Raw genomic sequence first — 19851 nt, 5'->3', positions numbered from 1 at the left:
GCCCAAGGTCAGCAAAATGTGCGATAATCAAAACTAGGTCAGCAAAATGTGCGATTAGAGCTACGTATGGCGTTCTTAAAGCAAAGATACTCGTTACTTGTAATGTGTGACAATGAAGTTGAAAAAAGATAAAAGAGAAGACATTTTATGATCTTAGTCACAAACATAAATATTGCCACTTTGACTTTCAACATTTGCTTCGATTTTTGTGCCAAAAACATCTCACAATTGAAAAACTCAAGTCATGCAATGAAGCTAGTCGACGTATATACACACCAGAGAACAAGAACCAAAGCATTTTTGGCTTTGCCAAATCTCATAACAGATAGAATGTAATTTAGTTCAACAATTTAACTTCTATTTCCAGATTCAACCCAATACTAGAAAAAGCTAAAAATTTAATTGTTTTGATTTAATTTAAAGTTGGTTTTTAATTTTTGTTTAACTTTTGATTCGTATTATGGTTGCTGCAAATGGATCTACACCAAACTGGACTTTTGTAGGCAATGGTGCAAATGGAACAATTTCTGGATTAATATGGCGACATCGTGTGAATATTGTGAAAAGCTGCTTTCTTTTTCTTTTTGTTTCTAACATGTTGTACTTCTCCGTACGTTATGTTGAGCTGACAAACACAGTCCGGAGGTTAGAAGCCGATAAAGTTCGTTGTGAAAATACAGTTGACAAAACTCGAGAAAGTGAAGTGAAAAAAGCTGACAAAGCAGCAGAAGCTCCACAGCTTGAATATTCACAGGTCAGTTTGCCATGTCGTGTCACTACCCAACATGGTGCATGCATGTCTATTGTCTAGGGGTGGGTAAAAAAATTTTTTGTGCTTTTGTACTATTTCCATTCAATCGTTTCATACATTTTTACTCCTTTAAAAGATTTCATCAATTAAGTCAAGTAGCCAAAATGTTAAATTTCAACCATTTTAAGGTTTTGAGTGGTTAGCCTACTTTGTTTCGTCATAAACATGTAGTAATTAGTAGGCCTACATATATACTAACTAGCATAGGCGCCTAAGCCGTGGGGGCCAGGCCCCCACGCATATTTCTGCATGGGAGCAATTTCTTATGCTGCATTGATACATAAAACAATAGATAAACTAGCGATCGGCAGCAGGAAAACATTTTTAAATCCAAACCGCAACAGCTTCGCAATGTATAATCACTAGAACGAGTAGCGATGCTACTACAATCCCACCCCAGACAAAAAAAATCTGTCATTTTTACATTGATTTAACGTCTGCAGATGTTGAATCAATGTAAAAATGACAGATTTTGCTGCCTCAGACATAGCAAAAATCTACCATTTTGCGTCGATTTAATGTCATCAGAATGTTGAATGCACCCAAAAACAACATAATTTGCTACGTAGACGGAGCGTGCGCTTAGCTTAATGCGCTTGCAAACAGACTCAATGTCGCTTTCGAAAGTCGAAACCTCTGCAGTGAATTGTTGCGGCGGTGAATCGCTCGCTGTGAAAATTAACTTGAAGTCTCGGGGCCCGAGGTAACCACTAACACTAACCAACGCAACAAGGGCTGGTACAAACTGCATTGCGCACACGCGGCATAATCAACACAACAACGGACTCGCGCAAACTGCATGGCGCACACACGACCGTTGCCATAGAAACCCGATCAAAGGCGGGGAATATGCGCATCTTTTGTTTCATCTGCAACACGAAGACGGGCGTATTACAGCGAATTGAAAGCTGGTCAGCGATAAGTTGCGATATTATAGTGAAAAGGGAGCAATGTCAAATCGAAAACATAATCAAACGTCTCTCCGTAACTATTTTTCAAGGGCTGTTTACGGATGTCAGCAACTTTTAAATTTATTCAAGGTGATGTGCTGTTGAATTGATGTAAACATAAATGATTTTGCTTTCAACAGGTATATTTTCAAGCGTATGATCAAGTTAGTATTTTCATTCCATTTACAGTATAATACCTTTTAGTAAACCTTTTCGTCTCTTGTTTCATGCTAATAAATCTAGTTCGTTGCTAAACTTTATGTTGTGCTTAGCTTAAAGAGACGCAGTCCATCAACCGCTAGCCAACGCAGACGCATAGCATGTGTTTTGGTCGAGTTTTTGTTTACAATAATTAACGGTAGGTCGAACGTAGCGATAACTCCGAGTGTGGCAATAAAAGCAATCCTAGTGTGACGACATAATTACGTCATCCATCTGCGTGACTTTTCGCTGAATTTATGTTGCTGCTGATGAAACACGCTTTCGCCCCCACGGCCAAAAAAATAGTTAGGCGCCTATGCTAACTAGTGAGTGACTCTTTGCTGCACATACGTGGTAACTGTAATCCACACGCTAAAAATCAAAGAAGTAGTAGATGGTACGAGATCTGCAAACTCTGAAACTGTTTAGCACAGCTGGACATCACATTGACAAATCAATCTTCATTTTCATTGCACACGCATTTGGTGATTACAAAATTGCAGTACCATCATTTCATGAGATTGAAAAGGATTTTTAAAACTTGTACCATGTTTGAAATTACAGAACAAAATGCTGAGTCACAAAACTTGCTCATTTTACAAATGATTATTGATTAAATGATGTTAAGGTGAAGGTCAGTCCCATACTTGATCCAAGCATCGGGGGATGAGAAGATAAAGTTCTCATTATACTAAGCCTTTGTCACAAACTCGAGTACATGCCTCAAAGCAGCCATCGCGGCATGGCCGCTAAGTAGTGCTTGAATGACCGCCAATGCTACCTCCTCAATCGGCCAAGTTTGGCCGCCGGTCTCTTCTAGCCAATTATTTAATTTCGCAATAGAATGATCGTGGATTAACTGTCGAAAATATGTATTGTAGTTTGAGCTTAACCAATATTTGGTTGGCCGATATTTATCGGCCGATATCACGAGTAGCTGATATATTGTATCGGCTATTTTTCGCCGATAAACATCGGCCAGCAAAAGCACACTCAAACCCAGTCAAACATGCCTTTAAAAGAAACACTAGTTGCTCAAACGCGCATTTAAACTCTCCCATTTTAATTACGTGCGAGTGCAAGCGGCTGCACACAATCCATTTTTGCAATTGCATGCAGCTCATGGAAATGCTTTTGAATGTCTTGTTTTGTGCCGGATTGGCCCGTTTCGGTGAGTCCGATTCGGCAAGTGCCCTATTCGGTGAGAGCCCTTTTCGGTGAGTTCCCTATTCGGCGATTTTTTGAAATTTTTTTTAAAATTATTGGGTACCGTAGCCTAATTATCATTGCCGTTTTAGTGTTAGAGGTTGGGGTTAGGGTTTTATTTTAACGTTTAGCGTCGTTAAAACAATGTAAAAGCGGCAATGATAATTAGGCTACGATACCCAATAATTAAAAAAAAAAATTAAAAAAATTGCCAAATAGGGAACTCGCCGAAAAGGGTTCTCGCCGAATAGGGCGCTCGCCGAATCGGACTAGCCGAATTGGACTCGCCGAATAGTAGCAGACCCGTTTTGTGCATGTGGAAGGGCGCTCTGCCCGTTCGCGCACATTCTAACTGCCTATTTAATTGGTGCTGCCTGGTTGTGCTTAGAACTGTTTATCGGGCTAGTGGCGATGACACCGGTCTTTGTGCGAATCCCAGCTGAAACTCCTGTCATGTTGGACTGATTTACGATGACAAAAGATATCTTCTTGGCATGAATGCTGAGAAATTATGTTTTTTTAACTACAATTTGAAACTGTTAAACTTTGATTATTGAATTGAACACAAAACAGTATTGCAAACAACTTAGCATGCCAGCACAAGCCGCATGTTTGTAACACATCGCCAGACCTTGAACAATGCAAATGTGACAACTGTTGTTAGCTAGGCTGGTTGCTATGGAGATAATCTCCATTTGCTCGTCATCCACGTCACCTGAATAGCAATGGAAGTGTTTGTGTGTTGTCCGAAATGCACAAACAGTGGGTTGAGATAAGTTCTTTCAAATTCAAACAATTTTTATTTTCAGAAAAAATATTACCCGTACATCTTCAACGAGCCTGATAAGTGCAAGGACGACAAGCTGCAACCTCTTCCAATCTTTCTGCTGATCGCTATCAAGTCAACTACAGCCCAGTTTGATCGGCGGAGATCGATTAGATTGACTTGGGGAAACGAATCTACCATACAAGGCATTCATATGAGAAGGTATGTATGCTGAAAAAAATGTTCGTTTACTTGTAAAGTTTTGAATGCTTTTTTATGACTTATTTGCACAAGTGCCATTTCTATTGTATCCTACAATTTATTGCTTCTATTTCACAAAGTACTATGGTAACTGTTTTCGCCTATTTTAAAGAATTTATACTAAAACTAGTTATTTCAATGCAATACAATATTGCCCGTAAGCTGTTATCACGTACCAATGATGCCAATAATGCATCCTGCCACAAAACATTTGACTTCCCTCCACTGCATCCGATGTTTCCTCAGCAAGCAGGTTTCGCTGCCGCCGATCGCGGCTTGAGTGAGATATAGAAGTCGCGCTCACCGAACAACAGGCGCATATTTCTTCCGGTACGCAACGTGGCTGCTAACCAGCTGGAAGCCCAGAAACACATCATGCCAGTGCGTTATGTTGCCAGACATTTCGTATCAGTCTTGTACGAGCTTGCACTGCAAGTAACACCAACATTGACTGCATAAGTTGGATATGGGAGAAGATGTCGACATTTTTTTGTATGGTGATGCAACAATCAACATGTATCATTCATGTTTCTTACTCGTCGTCGTCGTGTGAGCGTCTGGGGCCGAGGGTCTATCCTGTTACCACCCCAGATTTCTTACTAACAAGTTCAAACTTTGAGAACATTTGGCCGAAACCTATGAGGATTGCAATTTGCAAATGCATTTCAACTGTACAAATTCAAAACCTAAATTGTAGTCTCACGAAAATTAGGTCACGCTTCCTGTTAACAAATGCTACTCTCACGGAATTTAGCTTATCACATCCGTATTTCTGAAGCGACATAACTGTGTAACCGTTCCGCTTTCATAACTCTCACCATATTACTGAGAAAAAGACACTACATTATGAAATAAGCCTGAAATTGAAAAATACTCGTAACATTTATAAACCAAAATGATTTCCATTTAAAACAGAGACGGAAGAGACGCAGCAGCCTTTAAACCAGAACATACCGAACGACTTCCGAGTCCCGAACAAGAAAATAAAAATCACCGCGGGAGAATGTCGCTTTTCTGACACCCGTTTCAATGAACTAAATTGGTTAGAGTTAGACAGAATAAGTATTTCTCAATTTTGCGAATAAGAGCTTATAACATTGCAGTCAACTTGTATTATTTTGTTGGCAATCATATCCTCAAACAGAAACCCTAAAGAGACTCGGTCTCTTTATAAGCTAATGCCTACACCAAAAGACAACTCAACGTCAAAAAGCCTAGAGTGCAGGAAGGTGTATAATTTGCAGCCGCAATATCGAAGCCTGTAGTTTTATGATCTCACATCGGAACTGCACAGGATTGCTGGTAAAGTTAAACCTCACTTTCAACATGCCAGTCAATCGAACTCGAAGTGTCATGGTGGATCCTAACATCACCTGTTCAATTCCCACCTCAGTTTGTTGTGACTAGGTGTGGAAAGGTTTGAAGGGTCTGCTGGGTTATTCGCACAAGCAAAACTTTGTTTCCATGCAGACACGGCATGTCAACCGTTGATTTTTTCAAAGTTGGAAGCTGCATCGGTTCTAGTTGCGAGCCGATGAAGACGTCAAGCGCGTCATGCCGGTGGTTCCAACAATCCAGGAACTTGACTTTGGAGATGGCAGCAATTATTCCGTCATACAGTGACATTCCCGAAATGTTAAACTTGGAAGGTTGTCTGATCATCCTCATCTAGTTTGCTTCAGGGTAATCTATGATGATCCACTCTCTTGGAAATGGACTTTTCGTGATACGAAGACTCTTTCCTAGAGGACAGAAACCAAGATTGGAATTGTGAAAGGCGCATGGCGTTGCATCTCAATCTTGCACTTGGTCATGTCATAGTATCGGCTCCTAGAGGTCATTATAGACGAGGCCTTTCGGGCTAGTTACGGTTAAAATTATTATGCAATTGATTGAATTAGCACATAAAATTATTTGTTTGTCATCGCTAAGATTGTTGTGAAGATGCAGGCGACCAGATGAAACGTTGGTATATTGTTGAATTGACTACGAGATTCAGTTCAGGATTGATTGTTATAACTTGCATATGAGATGTTTTATCGTAATTTAACCAAACAAAGTGTTGTACGCTTAAAGGCTTGTTTAAAACCTATGCTGCGTTTGAAAGAGATATGAAACTATTCCATTGTTGCTTTGAGCTGGCGTTGATATTATTGCGCGTGAACACTGCCGGGAGAATGAATTATTCATAGTGCGCGGGCCCGATGAACGAATTGTCTGATGCAGCTTTCAAATAGTTTATCTCTAACGAACGCAGCTGAAAACTTGACATTAAGGTGAGACCGGGTCATCACATCAGTGTGAACTTGCTCGGTTGCTAGCTCCTTCAAGTGGTGGGCATCCAAGTGGAATATTTTGAAGATGACAAGAATGTAACAAAATTGTCTATAGACTTACAACTCTGTTATTGCGAGTCGAGCGTTTACGCTTTCTGTACTACTTTGCAAACTTACGTCATGTAGGCTCTGGTTGTGAACAGCGTGAGTTTCTATTTTGTTTGTCATTTGTAATATTTTACTTTTGTGGTTTATGGTTCAATCCCGAGCGAGGGATTCCCAAGATTTACATCACCTTTTTTCATCGGACCTTCTTCATCATATTTCTTCCTGTTACAGAATCTTCCTGGTAGCGAAAGCAGATGATGAGAGGAAGCAGGCACTGCTCCAGAGAGAGTCGGAGGAGTTCCATGACATCATCCAAGGAGACTTCCACGACTCCTTTCGCAACCTCACCATCAAGGACATCATGTTCATGAGGTGGATGACAACGTATTGTCCGCAAGTCAAGTTTATATTCAAGGTGGGAACCGTCAGTATCTAACTGGAAAACAATTACTTTGATTTCACACTTACAATTGTTCCACGCTTTAAAATAAGGTCTCATTGGTTTGTTTGCATAATGGCGCCAATCTTAGCGGTTTATGACATCACTGGTGCATCTCCACGTGGTGATGCCTTTCAGCGCTTGTGATCGGCATCCGATGCGTGGGAATTGACTTATGGCGATCTCGCGTTAAAAGAAGATGTAAATTGTAAAGGTTCAATGGTTCATCGCCGAAATTGAAACTTTCGGTTTGTCAAGTTGTCGTGCGGCCGCTCTGTGGCTCCCAGCAGGTGGCCAACACGCGTCATCAGCACTTCATCTTGGTCACGTGACAATGACGTTTCTGGCTTCTCGCTGTCTACAATTGGTGTATTATGACGTCACGTTGCGTTGCGTGTGTGCCGCGCTACTTCCGGTGCGATTGAACATTTGCAGCAAATTACTTTTCATTTCACCTGCTACATGCTGTGACGTAGAATGCTCTCCTGAGGGCGCGACTGGGTAGCGTGCTATCTGCGCCAACTTATTCATGTAAACAAACAACTTTCGAATAACCGGGTATCCGATTAGCGGAAGGTAAATTTTACTTCAACTTGATTCGAAAACGAAACGAAATTTCCACTGATGAGGAATCTCACCTGATCGAAGCGAAACTTCCTTTCGAGATAATTTTGTTTGAAGACAACTTGAAAGTTTTTGATTGATTTGTACGCGTAGTATCCATTGGGAAGGATGAAGTTGCTTGTGGTGAAGTGGCGAAGTGCGGTGGAGTCTTGTGGTTAAGAAATTCCTACCAATCAAATTTAATAATAATCCAAAACAAAAATTTAGCTGTTTCAATACTATTTGTTACTAACGAAGCGACATTTGTGCAACGGACGCTTTAACTTAATACGCTTTGGCTTATCAATTTAGTGTAATACTCTCTACTTTGATTATTTCATCACACTACACATCCTTTTGGATCATTGGTGAAGTGAAAACATAATGAAAAGTTTAGTGACAACGTTTCTTGATCATTTCAGAGTTCTAAGCATAAGTGCAAATTTTGTTCCCACACTCAAATTTTGGACCGATTGATTGTACAAAAAACTATTTTTTTATTCATTTTTTTCCGAAAAAGATTTACTTACATCCCTATTCAAACCATCAAGCTCGGCTACCCACGCAACGTCACACCACGAAGGATTATGACGTACAATCCGACAATATTGTTTCCTTCACTCGATTTGTTGTTGTTTGTGTCATGACCTAGGTGGCCATGTTGTGTTAATTCTAACCATGGCTGGTAAGCTCACTGCACAAGCATCCAATGCGCTCATCGGTGTTGCGTCGGCGAGTGGTCATCATCGTGCAGTGGATTGACATAATTGTTATTTACAAAGTACGACTGACACAGAAATGTCAGTGGCAGCTGACTTGAAAGCATTCCGCTAAGTGAGAAGTTTCGTTGGTCTGTGAGTCCGATTCGGTGAGTTCCCTATTCGGTGAGAGCCTTTTTCGGTGACAGCCCTATTCGGTGAGTTTTTTTTTTAAATTATTGCGCGCCGTAGCCTAATTATTATCATTGCCGTTATAGGGTTAGGGGATAGGGGTTTTTGGGGTTAGGGTTTTTGGGGTTAGGGTTTTTTTGGGTTAGGGGTTTTTGGGGTTAGGGGTTTTTGGGGTTAGGGGTTTTTGGGGTTAGGGGTTTTTGGGGTTTGGGGGTTTTTGGGGTTTGGGGGTTTTGAGGTTTTTGGGGGTTGGGGTTCGCGGTTTTAGGGTTTGGGGGTTTTGGAGGTTTGGGGGGTTTTTGGGTTTTGGGGGTTTTTGGGGGTTGGGGTTTTTTGGGAGTTTTGGGGTTTTTTGGGGGTTTGGGTTTTTGGGGTTTGGGTTTTTGGGTTTGGGGTTTCGGGGTTAGGGGTTTTAATTAAGCTACGGTACCCAATAATTTTCAAAAAAAAATTCAAAAAAATCACCGAATAGGGCTCTCACCGAAAAAGGCTCCCACCGAAAAAGGCTCTCACCGAATCGGACTCACCGAATAGTAGCAGACCCCTAGCCGTAAGCCACGAATGCCGCAATGCATGAATATCGCAAAGCCCGAATGACGCGAGGTTTGATTATTTCGTAGTGATTGTTCTTTTGAATACGGTAGTAACTTTATTTGTCACGGTAACACTTTCAATTTTCATTTTTTATACTAACAAAAATATAAAAATTGTTTTTGGCATTTAATAATGAGACTTGGTTATTTCCCACTAAAAACCAATTGTTTTTTTTTGTTTTTTTTTATGCGCTAGTAGTTTCGTTGTTCGCATCATTCGGACCGCAGCATAAAGTCGTGGACCGTTCCTTGCTCACCTTGGAGGGTGGGATCGCCATCAGTTAACTAATGAAATAACACCGGACTTTCATTCACATCAAGCGCATTAACATTTGAAAGGATGGCTTCTCAAAGTGTAGGTCGTGACCTCAAACGGGGCAGCAAGTCGTAAATTTAGGGTCGTCATTCAAATTAAAAAATTGGCCTACAGTGATAAGTTTGGTATATTTTCTGAAATAGGGGTGGCACAATAAAAAAAGTTTGAGAAGCTCTACTGGATTGTATCAGCCGCCTCTGCTGTTTTTTTGCTTTTCTCTTCTACTGAATTTCTGCGGAGTTATCTCCTTTGATGAACCGTTTCCTCGTCTGTTGTTTCCTCCTCTGCTGAGTCGTCTCATCTTCTAAATTTCCTCCTCTTCCAGTAAGTTGTCTCCTTCAGTTCTCTAAGTCTCCTCCTCGAATGAGTTGTATCCTTCACTTCTCTAAGTCTCTTCCTCCAATAAGTTGTGTCCTATTTTAACATGATCTTGTTCTTCCGCAGGGAGATGATGACGTGTTTGTCAACATCCACAACATCGTTGACTTCCTCGTCTCTCTCTCTCCCAAGAAAGCGAAAAACTTGTTCTCGGGGAGTGTCCTCTACCCCTCCCCCCGCATCACGGACCCCAAGAGCAAGTATTATGTCTCCACCAACCTTTGGAACGAGAAGTACTATCCCCCCTACGTGTCTGGCGGGGGCTTTGTGATGTCGTCACTGGTATCGAAGAAGATATTCGAAATGACCAAAGTGACCCCAATTATTCCCATCGATGACGCATTTTTAGGGGTTTGCCTAAAAAAACTGGGTATAGAACCCCAAAATCATAAGGGCTTTAAAAGCTGGGGGGTTAATCGTCCCAAAGATCTTTGTATCTACCAAGAAATAATGACTTTGCATAAACTGAACAGTGAAGAAATGATTGAGATGTGGAAGAAGCTTCATTCAACCACCGTCGATTTTTCTGACTGTGCGACGCCTTTTAAAGTTGTTAAGGACAAAAATAATCATCCTATTGTTACGTAGTTGTTTGTATGTTCGTTCCCACTGTGTCTTTTATCGCGCCATCACTGCTCGCGCCAGTCGCTTCTTGTTCTTACTAACTTTTTATATTTGAAAATATTAGCTGTTGTTGTTTGAGGCGCCCACGTGCGACGATAAAATTAATTCTTTTCAAGAAATACTTCATAAAATTTATCTTTGTTGATTGTGTTAATCATTTACAATTTATTTTTTCAACTGTTAGCGCTCTGGATGATGTCTGCTCTTATTAGTATGGTTCTTTGTGACGTCATGAAGCGTATAAATTTTATTAAACTCTCCTTCCCTCCCGATCGTGGTTTGGGCGCTGTCGATGCCATTTCGGCGGTTGCTGAGCAAGGCAGACAATGACGCAGTTGATCTCGCTCACGTGATGAAAACGTCATCAACTCGATGACGCCTGTGTGGAATGATGCGGGATGCGGCACTGAGGTGGCGATTATTGCTAGTTAAAGCGCCATTTAGTGGATGATAATATCCCCCTTATGCATTCCCTGCCGCATGCTAGTCAGGTGCAGTTGATGTCAGGTATTCATTTCATTGTACTTATTAACATCATCAATGCATTGGACATCATGAGTACATGGTACATCATCAGTACATGGTACATCATCAGACATCAGTGCATGGTGCATCATCAGTACATAGTACTTTGATCATCAGTACATGGTACATCATCAGTACATGGTACATCATCAGTACATGGTGCATCATCAGTACATGGTACATCATCAGTACATAGTACATCATCAGTACATGGTACATCATCAGTACATGGTACCCCATCAGTACATAGTACATCATCAGTACATGGTACATCATCAGTACATAGTACATCATCAGTACATCGGTACATCATCAGTAACCTACATCATGAATATAAATTGTTAAGCATGCAAAGTAAACTTGAAATCTGGTTTAAAACCCTGTATGCAGTGTCCATGTCCAATCGGATATTTGTATGTGAAGACTAAAAATTATAAAACCGCCATTCAAGGTTCCAGATTGTTTCAACTGAAGTCATTTGATTCAGCGTTGGTTTCAGCTGAGTCAGCTCCAACAAATGTTGCTAATAAATGTATTTGAAGTTGTATGAAAGAAAATAACGGAGTCTGATCGATCGATAATTTCAACCCTAATAATAAGAAAAATTATTACCCCCCCGCGGATAAGTTAAGTCCACCGTGGGACTAATATCAGCTGTTTAGAAGCATATCAAACCATTTGATGCGGAAACATACAATTCCTCACAAAATTTCGGGGGAGGGGGCGGCCCCCTGCCCCCCCATAAATCCGCGCCTGCCTATAGTAGACCACGCCATGTCTGTGAGCGACCGGATGTTCGATATTGCTGAAACCAACTCAATGATGCGTGACTGCCATCAATCAAAACTCACAGACTTCAACTGAAGCCACAACAACTTGTGCAATCCACTCATCAGTATATCATCAATATGTCGAGTTTACTGTTCATGTACTTCCATCTCAGTTTCTGCTTTTATGAGTCTCTACACTTCACGGCAATCACCGATTTGGTTATGAGTTTTTTGTTCGTTTTTAGATCAACTGAAAAATTGTTGGATTCGGCATATTTGCAACTATAAACAACATATCGTTCACATACCCATATAGCAAAATCCGTCATTTTATATTGATTCAATTCAACGTCTGCAGACGTTGAATCAAATAATAACTGATCGTGTGGTCTGGATAGAAGCATTCACGGAACAATGACAGTCCCGCATGATCTTTAGTTCATGTGCATTGGCACACTCTGGCGGCAGAATTTTAATTGATATTCTGGTATGTTCGAACCGCTTCGTGGCGCAGGTGTTCACTTTTCAAGCTCGTCGTAATTTCTTTGTCAACAAATTGCCTCAACTTAAACAGCAGGATCCCCACTTCTCTCAATGGCATCTCGCAAGTTTCCTTTAAGTATTTCACCTTTTTGAAGCTGATATATTTTAGTGTTTGTTTTTTTTTTAACATTAACTTTCAGAGCTTTATCAACCACCTAGCAACAACGTCCAAAAGCACAGAATGGCTTTTGCTGATTTTTGAAAAACCACATCCTATTTCTTCCTGCTCTGCTCATGCAGATGATTGAGATCTCACCAAAGTTGAGAAATTTGGTCAAAGTTCCGACTTCAAATCACAGTTTCATTCTGGCACCTTTCCCTGCGGTGGCCGCGTCTTACATCGGCCCCTCAATCCCCCCACACGTCGGCAACGCTGTGGAGGAACCTGCGCCGTAGCATCTTTGGATCAAACATCTGTTGGTGGGCACAAAAAATATGTAAAACAATAAATCAGTGGACCAATCAGAAGTTACAGGAACAGCGTTTCAACCAATCAGAAATTGCAAGGAAAACATTTCTGACATAAAGTAAATTAAGTCGACGCTTCGTCATCCGCAGCTTGGCGTAGAGGGTGAGGGCAGTGATAGTCGATAACATGGATTCGATTCCCACCCAAACTAAACCCTGTCATTATTCTTTTTTTTCCGTACGGTAATTACCAAAGTTCAAAGTAGGATCAACACTCTTGCGAATGCTAGAAGAGTCACAATTGGACGGTAGTCAATTAAACAGGCTGCCATCTCTGTTTGGTTTCTGACGAAACACACAGCGAGAAACATTTTGTCATCTTCAAACGCGTTCGTCGCGTCATGGATGAATCGATGATGATCGTATCTCACATTGTTTTCGGATTTAAATGTTGGAAAAAAAAGTTTTTTTTTCAATTAATTTGACGTCTGGTATCGTTGAAACAACGAAAAGATAATTACCAACTTGAAGCCACAAGACGGTCACGCTATAATCGTGTGCGCCGCGAAGTCGTTTATGGGATTAGAGGCATAACTAAAGAAACAAACAGTTTAGCTTGGATTAGCAACGCCAGGTGGCAACATGCAGGTACCACCGTGGGTTGACGGTGATTTTGCGTCTAAACGATGTTAATTTATTGTTTCCTGATTATCTTATCGTGACTTCAGCCTTGCATGACGTATCGTGGACATGGAGATCACGCATGACTGGTTTCTCTGTCAATCATGCCAAGAAGCAAAGCAGGGGAATGATTAAAGTTAACCTCAAGCAGAGAGCTGGGTCGGGCAAAGATTTAAATGTAAACAAGTCATGAGAATCGCTGCTGTGGCGACAAAGCGTATGCCGGATAATACTTCCAACAGGACAGGGTAGAGAAGACCGCAGTGGAATTCAACGATTCCTGTTTCAAGTTTTTGAATCAATTCTCTGATAGACATTTGACTCGTAAATGATTCGACAACAAGGAAAGCCATTAGCTGTCTGAGCCAGTGGGATCAAAGGGTTAAGCCAAGTTGCTTCAGCGAGAAAGAAAATCAAGGAAATAGAAATGCAACCATTTTTTGCTTTGAATTTTAGTCATTTCATTGATTCTAATTTGAAGAAAGAGTTGGCGTACTTTCAGTTTTTTATTCAATCTTTTATTACCGATAGTTTAAGTTACACAAGACTGAGATACTTGGCTGAATCTTCAGATAGGGATTAACTTCTGTTGTCCTTCTGCAAACAGAGCAAGACATGAAGTAGCAGCGAAAGCATTATGACGCAGTTTATAATATAGAATAGTCTTAATGTTGTGCACAATATCACAACGTTTTCCAGTGTAGAATGTTAGAGGTCATACTATGAGGTAAACAAATGAGTCTAAGCTACGTTGATTAACGCAGTGTCTTCTATGCATAGGGCAACACTGAGGTTAAAGTTTAATCCAAATACAATTTGCAACTAAAACATGTTTCCCTTGCATGTTGCCTGTAAGGTGACCTCAGCCCTTGCGTTTGTGACGGCTATGACGTCAACATTCACCCCCGCGTGGTTTCAGACGATTGGACAAAGGAAGCTTACCATCGGTCACATCCAGCGCTGTCAGGGGGTCTCCTGCTCTTATGGCTTCAGTGAGTCTCATATTGCGATGTAGGCTAGATGATTCTTTTACATGAACTTGCAACTAACAAAGAAGTATGACGCATTGTCCTTGTATAGGGAATCTCCCTTTAGATTAACCTGCAAAGTTCAATATTCTTTGCAATCTAGCAGATAAAATCACATGTTCAACAATGGATCAAGCTTGATGAATCTATATCAATACTGCTATTAACTTATGACATCACAGACGATCACACGTGGATGACCGGAACCTCGTTCGCCTTCATGATTCTCTCAGTGGTTCTGATGCTACTGGGCGCTCTCTTGTTGCTTCTGTCTGGAGGGAAGAAGTGGTTTCTGGCCATCGGCTCGAAACTTTCCATTCTTGGAGGTTCGAATTGTTTGTTGATGTTCGTATTCACATTGGCGGCTTTGCGACCACGGAAGTTGCAGCCTATCCTACGTTTGTATTCAGGAAATTGAAAGAAATCATTAAAAATTGAACTGAAACCAAATACACCAATTCAAAGGTAAGCTAATTGTTGTAAACAAGAGGAGATTCCCCGTATCCGATCCATGTTTGTACTGTTTAGGTGGATTCTCTGTGATAGGCGTTTCCCTCTTCACTGGAGCTTACATCCAATCGGTTATTCCCCCCACAAACTCCCAGTTCGGCTACAGCTACGTCTTGGCTTGGGTGGCCGCATTCCTGGGTATAACGGCCGGAATATTGGCAGGCATGGTGAGTGGTGCGCATGTAAGAATCTATTGGTCAACTGTTTGTTAGGATCGATTCGGTCGCAGGTTTAAAGTGGAGGGGTTTGGATTCTTGGGGTTTTGCCGAAACCAATGGGAAATACAGGGGCACCGGAATGATTTTTGACTGGGGAGCAAGATTATGGAAAAAGGGCACTTTTATTGCTAAAAAGCCCATTTTTTCAAAGTTTTAGCATAAGATATAGCGATAATGCTCATCTGTATCAGCTCATTAATGAGTAATGATACAAGTGTCCGGTATAGGCTACAAAGAACAATGGCGCAGAAGGGCATCATGCTATGTTATGATGATGTGGGCTAATCACCTACTGTGATACAGAATTTTGTGTCGTGAATATTACTTTGAGGCAGAAATGAAAGATTATAATTAGGCTAAAAGCGAATGGCAGAAATTGTTATATTGCAAAATGTGCAGTAGCTTACATGACCTTAAAAGGGCACCCTTGCCCCCCATCCACGGACAAATTGAGGGCAGGGAGGCATCTGTCTTCCCGCTTCCGGCGCCCCTGAGGAAATACCACACAGAGTGCCTCACACGTATCCACCCCTGACGTAAACTGTCTTTTACTTAAACTTCCCCGGACGCAACCTGACGTTTTTCCCTGTTTCTTACTTAAACTGCCTTTAGCGTTAACTGCCCCTTGCGTAAACTGCTATTCAGGCGGTGTCTGATTAAAATATTTTGAACCTCCCAGGTATTGTCCTCGTCGCGCGATGAGCGCGTTGTCTCCTTCGCAAAGGTGGACGGAGTGGAGGAGACGTTCCTGGAGACGATCCCAGACGACAATGGATCCGAGCAAACAAAACAAACTGAAGATGACGAGGTTTAAAAATGAACAATGGCGTTCGTTGTGAGCTCGGCACGACGCTGTTCAAGGTTTTGAGCCGCCTGAACACAAACACTGATCTGTTTGAAAAGGCGCCCTCCGACAATGGTACCGATCTTCTTATTGGACACGCTATCTGGCGTTGTGAGCTGTGTGACATCACGATCTTTCATCGACCTGACACTCGTTTATTCTGATTTATATTTTTAATCGTTTTTAAAATCTGTTGCTTGTTCTTAATCTCATCAAGCATTTGATGATTCGCGAACTGTCTGTCGTTGCGACGCACTTGAGAGAATTTACTGAACTCGTGACGCACTTATGACTATTGATGTACATTGACGAAGTTATGCTATGTGTGGACACACAGGATCAAGCATCAATGTCTTGTGTGCTAATTTAATGTTTTTCTGTGAATTCTATCAAAATTAATAGGATGCTTGGGACCTTTACAAAAAAGCTCTCTACTTTTCATTTGAAATTAATATCTCGCTGCAATCACAGTCAGGGTAAAACTGTGTGAGTTCCCACAGGCCGCCGACTAACGTTTGCATTTCCAATGCATTGATTAAAAATCTGCTAAAGATAAAAATTTGAATGTTTGCTTCAACAAAGTGATCATGTTTGAGCTCTTACACAAACTCTCTATTTTGTTCTCTCTATGATTGTTTTGTTTATAATTTCGGAATGCTTTCCAGTCCTGTAATTTGTTAATATTGTGAAATATTTCATTTTTGTCTTCCTTTTGTTTAATTTTCTTGCACCATTCCAGTCAACATATTATTTTCCTACGAGTTGCTTCTTGCTATATGCCAGAAATGCCATAATTTTACTGACGTTGATATTGTTAATCAGACTCCAGTTTGTTGAGTGACAAATTCATTTGTTTTTCTTTCCATCCAGCTGATGCGTAATTGTCTCCTATGACTCCACATTTCAAAACGTTTTAATGCCAGTAGTAGCCTAACTATATTTGATGTAATTTTCTTTGCTTGGCTTTTTTGCTTGGCACTGAGCACTTTTTGTTTAATATATATAATAAAAAGAATTATAACAATTAATTCTTTCACATACATTTTTTTAGTTAAGAACCTGACTTTTTGTGTGACACCTCTTGAAATTACAAACGACGCACGGTTTGAGAACCAATGGTGTGTTGCGTTCTTCAATGTTTTTATGTGCATTTTGTACATTGGTATTTTGTGCTGTTTTTTTCGTAACCAGCCATCTCTGTCGTTGTTGCAATGTCCAGCGGCACGGCCGGAACCTACGAGGTTTGGCAAACGTTCCCACGCACTGGGTATCGGATAAAATGGAAGACGTTTTTCCATCTTCCATCCTGACATTTTTTTCCATTCCATCAAAGAAATCTTCCATTCCATCTTCATTTTTACCGAAGCTCTATCTTCATTTTTATTACAAAAATTTCTTCCATCTGAAAATTTTGTGGCTAAGTTGATGCTAAAATTTTAACAGCAGTATTTTTAAGGGACATGTAGTTAGGCTGTGGAATGCCTACATCCGTTCTTTTGGTGCAACCACAAAACTTGGTCTAAAGCAGAGTTGGATCAATTACATATATTTTCAGTTTAATTGCATTACAGTTACATAACCAAACATTTTAGTTGCATTACAATCACATTGTTCTGAATTTTTCAAGTAACAACTACTTTCAAATGTAATCACGTTTCAATCAGTAACATCAACTGTTTCAATATGTATGTTCAACAATGATTTTTGTTATTTGCTTTTATCGAAGCCAATAGTATTGCATTTGATAAGGATAAGTTTTCGAAAATTGTTTGCACGCAGTAAGTTGCCCAAAGTTTCTGATTACAAGATTGGAAGATTATCCCAAATCTTCCATCCCATTCCCTGGCTGAAGCAACGCCTTTTTGTATGTTTCGAAGTTCATTAAACAAAAATAAAACACTTTTGCAGCAGAAAAATCTCTATTTTATAGGGACATCATTGGCTAATCAGTGCCAGAGTTTGCGTAGGGACATGTAGAAATTTTCGATAGGCGTTTGTAGGGATTAGCGATGTTTCGCGTGGCAACACTGTTTCATAGATTTTTTTATGAGAAAAAGGATTAGTTGCCAAACGATTTTCATTGGATATTTCATTTTCTTGATGATTAGTTTCTTATTATTTTTAGACATCACAGCAATTATGTGGGTTATTGGTGGTGCTTGGGATTCTGTAACTATGGGAGGTGTAGACTACAAGTCACATCATAGCCTGCTCTCGTACAAGCCACTTCTTAATACGAACCAGATCTCCATTCATCGAGATACCAAACATGCCCAACTGAATGGTGCCCTGATACGAGAATTCTGAAGAATGACATCTTGCAACGTTCTTGTGCTTTTAAAGTTGGCAGGTTGTGTCTACATGTAAATGAGAATATTCTGTAGTTTCGTGTATGAAACTTGGATTGAAATGTCAGAGTATGCAAAAGCTATGTCTAGTTTCATCACAATGCTGCAATAAGCCGGATAGTGTGACGTCATAACGCGACGGGTTCTTCCAGCAGCGATGATTAATCAATCGGTCGTGACCACTCCACCACACGAAGAGCTAACTATAACTCTGGTATTTGTGGCCATATTCTTTGTATCCGGATGGTCAATTGATTGGCTAGAAGGAAATTATAAAATTGTTCTTTCAGAAGCATTGAAGACAGGGCTACCAGTAGCAAAGTTACGTATTAAATCGATACGTTGTTTATATTGATATGTTGTTTACTTACATCAAATCTATGCAACCAATAAGACAACTGGAAGTTGATTTGTTTTGTCATGAGTGTTTGTGATAGAACAATGTTACATTATTGCGTTTTGTGTAAGAGAACAATAGTTTAGAAATGGCAGTGCGCAGTGCAATGAAAGGGGTTGCAAATATATCCTGGCAGGTGTTTATAGCTGGTTTTCTGTTACCCGACATTTCTCCAAAGAGATTTTGAGAAAAAAAATCTAGATAATATTAAATCAAATGTAGTTATTACTATCTGAAGCCTTTACAAATTGTTTCACCTAACGGATCATCAGAAGGTCTTATTCAAATAGAATCTATGTAGTTATAGTTATATGGTGATAGATAGTAATAACTACATTTGATTTAATTCACTCTGCTTTGCCTTTTTGCTTGGCATTGAGCACTTTTTGTAGTATTAATAGTTTTCATTGTTTTAGATAATATTAATGTATTTACTACACTGGATTGAAAGCAACAGTAATGAAAGAAAATCGCTTTTGTTGTGTTTGTCCTAACCGTGGAGTTGGGAAGAAGGACCAACTTCTGATGCAACCACAAATTGTCGATCTTAGCACCACATTGCAACTTTAGGTCTAGACCCCGGTCTCACAAATGATCAAGCAAATATTTTCTTAATTACAATTTAAAAATTTGTTTTTCCTCACATTGCATATCGAACGTCAAAACGTGAGATCAATAATAATCTTAAACAAATAAATCCTAACAACCACACGCCATTTAACATAATAACATGAAAATAAACCAAACGTTATGGCCACGACAGTGAGGGAGCATTTGGATTTAACTGCTTAACAGAAAAAGTGCTATTAAAGACGATATATTCCACTGCCAAACTTGTTCAAGAAAACCATCCCTGGAGTCTTTTAGAATTGTGCGTAAATGCTTCACCGAATTTGAAATTAAAATCCACAAGGCTTTGTTCATAAAATCCTGTTCAACAAAATTACCTCTTTACCAAAATTGTACAGTACCGTAACAATTTACCGAATGCTAACGGCAATTTCAAGAGGGGACAGAAAGCAGCAAAGACAAGTCATGCTGCCAGTGGAAGTGTTGACTAACAGAAACGATGACGTTTTTATAATAATATAAAGGGGACACTTTAACTTACGTATCAACAGACGTTGAATTCCAAAATGTTTTCGTTTCCAGGAAAT

The 19851-nt window shown here is 40.2% G+C and overlaps 2 protein-coding genes across 2 annotated transcripts; both read left to right on the top strand.

The window, feature by feature from the left end:
• The first annotated feature begins 373 nt into the window (after window positions 1-373).
• On the top strand, window positions 374-10694 carry LOC145777307 (beta-1,3-galactosyltransferase 1-like). Its single transcript, XM_082588659.1, has 4 exons — window positions 374-754; window positions 3978-4156; window positions 6811-6994; window positions 9865-10694. The coding sequence occupies exons 1-4, from the start codon at window positions 461-463 to the stop codon at window positions 10384-10386; spliced, it is 1179 nt and encodes a 392-aa protein (XP_082444785.1). The 5' UTR covers window positions 374-460; the 3' UTR covers window positions 10387-10694.
• A 3375-nt stretch (window positions 10695-14069) lies between these two features.
• On the top strand, window positions 14070-17853 carry LOC145777445 (uncharacterized). Its single transcript, XM_082588818.1, has 4 exons — window positions 14070-14341; window positions 14560-14703; window positions 14906-15054; window positions 15785-17853. The coding sequence occupies exons 1-4, from the start codon at window positions 14179-14181 to the stop codon at window positions 15917-15919; spliced, it is 591 nt and encodes a 196-aa protein (XP_082444944.1). The 5' UTR covers window positions 14070-14178; the 3' UTR covers window positions 15920-17853.
• The last annotated feature ends 1998 nt before the right edge of the window (window positions 17854-19851 follow it).

The sequence above is a fragment of the Aplidium turbinatum genome, chromosome 9, assembly GCF_918807975.1.
Source record: "Aplidium turbinatum chromosome 9, kaAplTurb1.1, whole genome shotgun sequence".
Classification (NCBI taxonomy): domain Eukaryota; kingdom Metazoa; phylum Chordata; class Ascidiacea; order Aplousobranchia; family Polyclinidae; genus Aplidium; species Aplidium turbinatum.
Note: the sequence above shows the minus strand (reverse complement) of the source record. Positions and strands in the feature narration are given on the sequence as shown.

What these genes read in the sequence shown, in the direction of transcription:
- LOC145777445 (XM_082588818.1), top strand. Translation starts at nt 14,179, where the DNA reads ATGTTTCCCTTGCATGTTGCCTGTAAGGTGACCTCAGCCCTTGCGTTT. An exon ending in CTCCTGCTCTTATGGCTTCA is followed by an intron (nt 14,342 to 14,559) that starts GTGAGTCTCATA and finishes ATGACATCACAG; the next exon opens with ACGATCACACGTGGATGACC. An exon ending in GAAACTTTCCATTCTTGGAG is followed by an intron (nt 14,704 to 14,905) that starts GTTCGAATTGTT and finishes TGTACTGTTTAG; the next exon opens with GTGGATTCTCTGTGATAGGC.
- LOC145777307 (XM_082588659.1), top strand. Translation starts at nt 461, where the DNA reads ATGGTTGCTGCAAATGGATCTACACCAAACTGGACTTTTGTAGGCAAT. An exon ending in CACAGCTTGAATATTCACAG is followed by an intron (nt 755 to 3,977) that starts GTCAGTTTGCCA and finishes TTTTATTTTCAG; the next exon opens with AAAAAATATTACCCGTACAT. An exon ending in AAGTCAAGTTTATATTCAAG is followed by an intron (nt 6,995 to 9,864) that starts GTGGGAACCGTC and finishes GTTCTTCCGCAG; the next exon opens with GGAGATGATGACGTGTTTGT.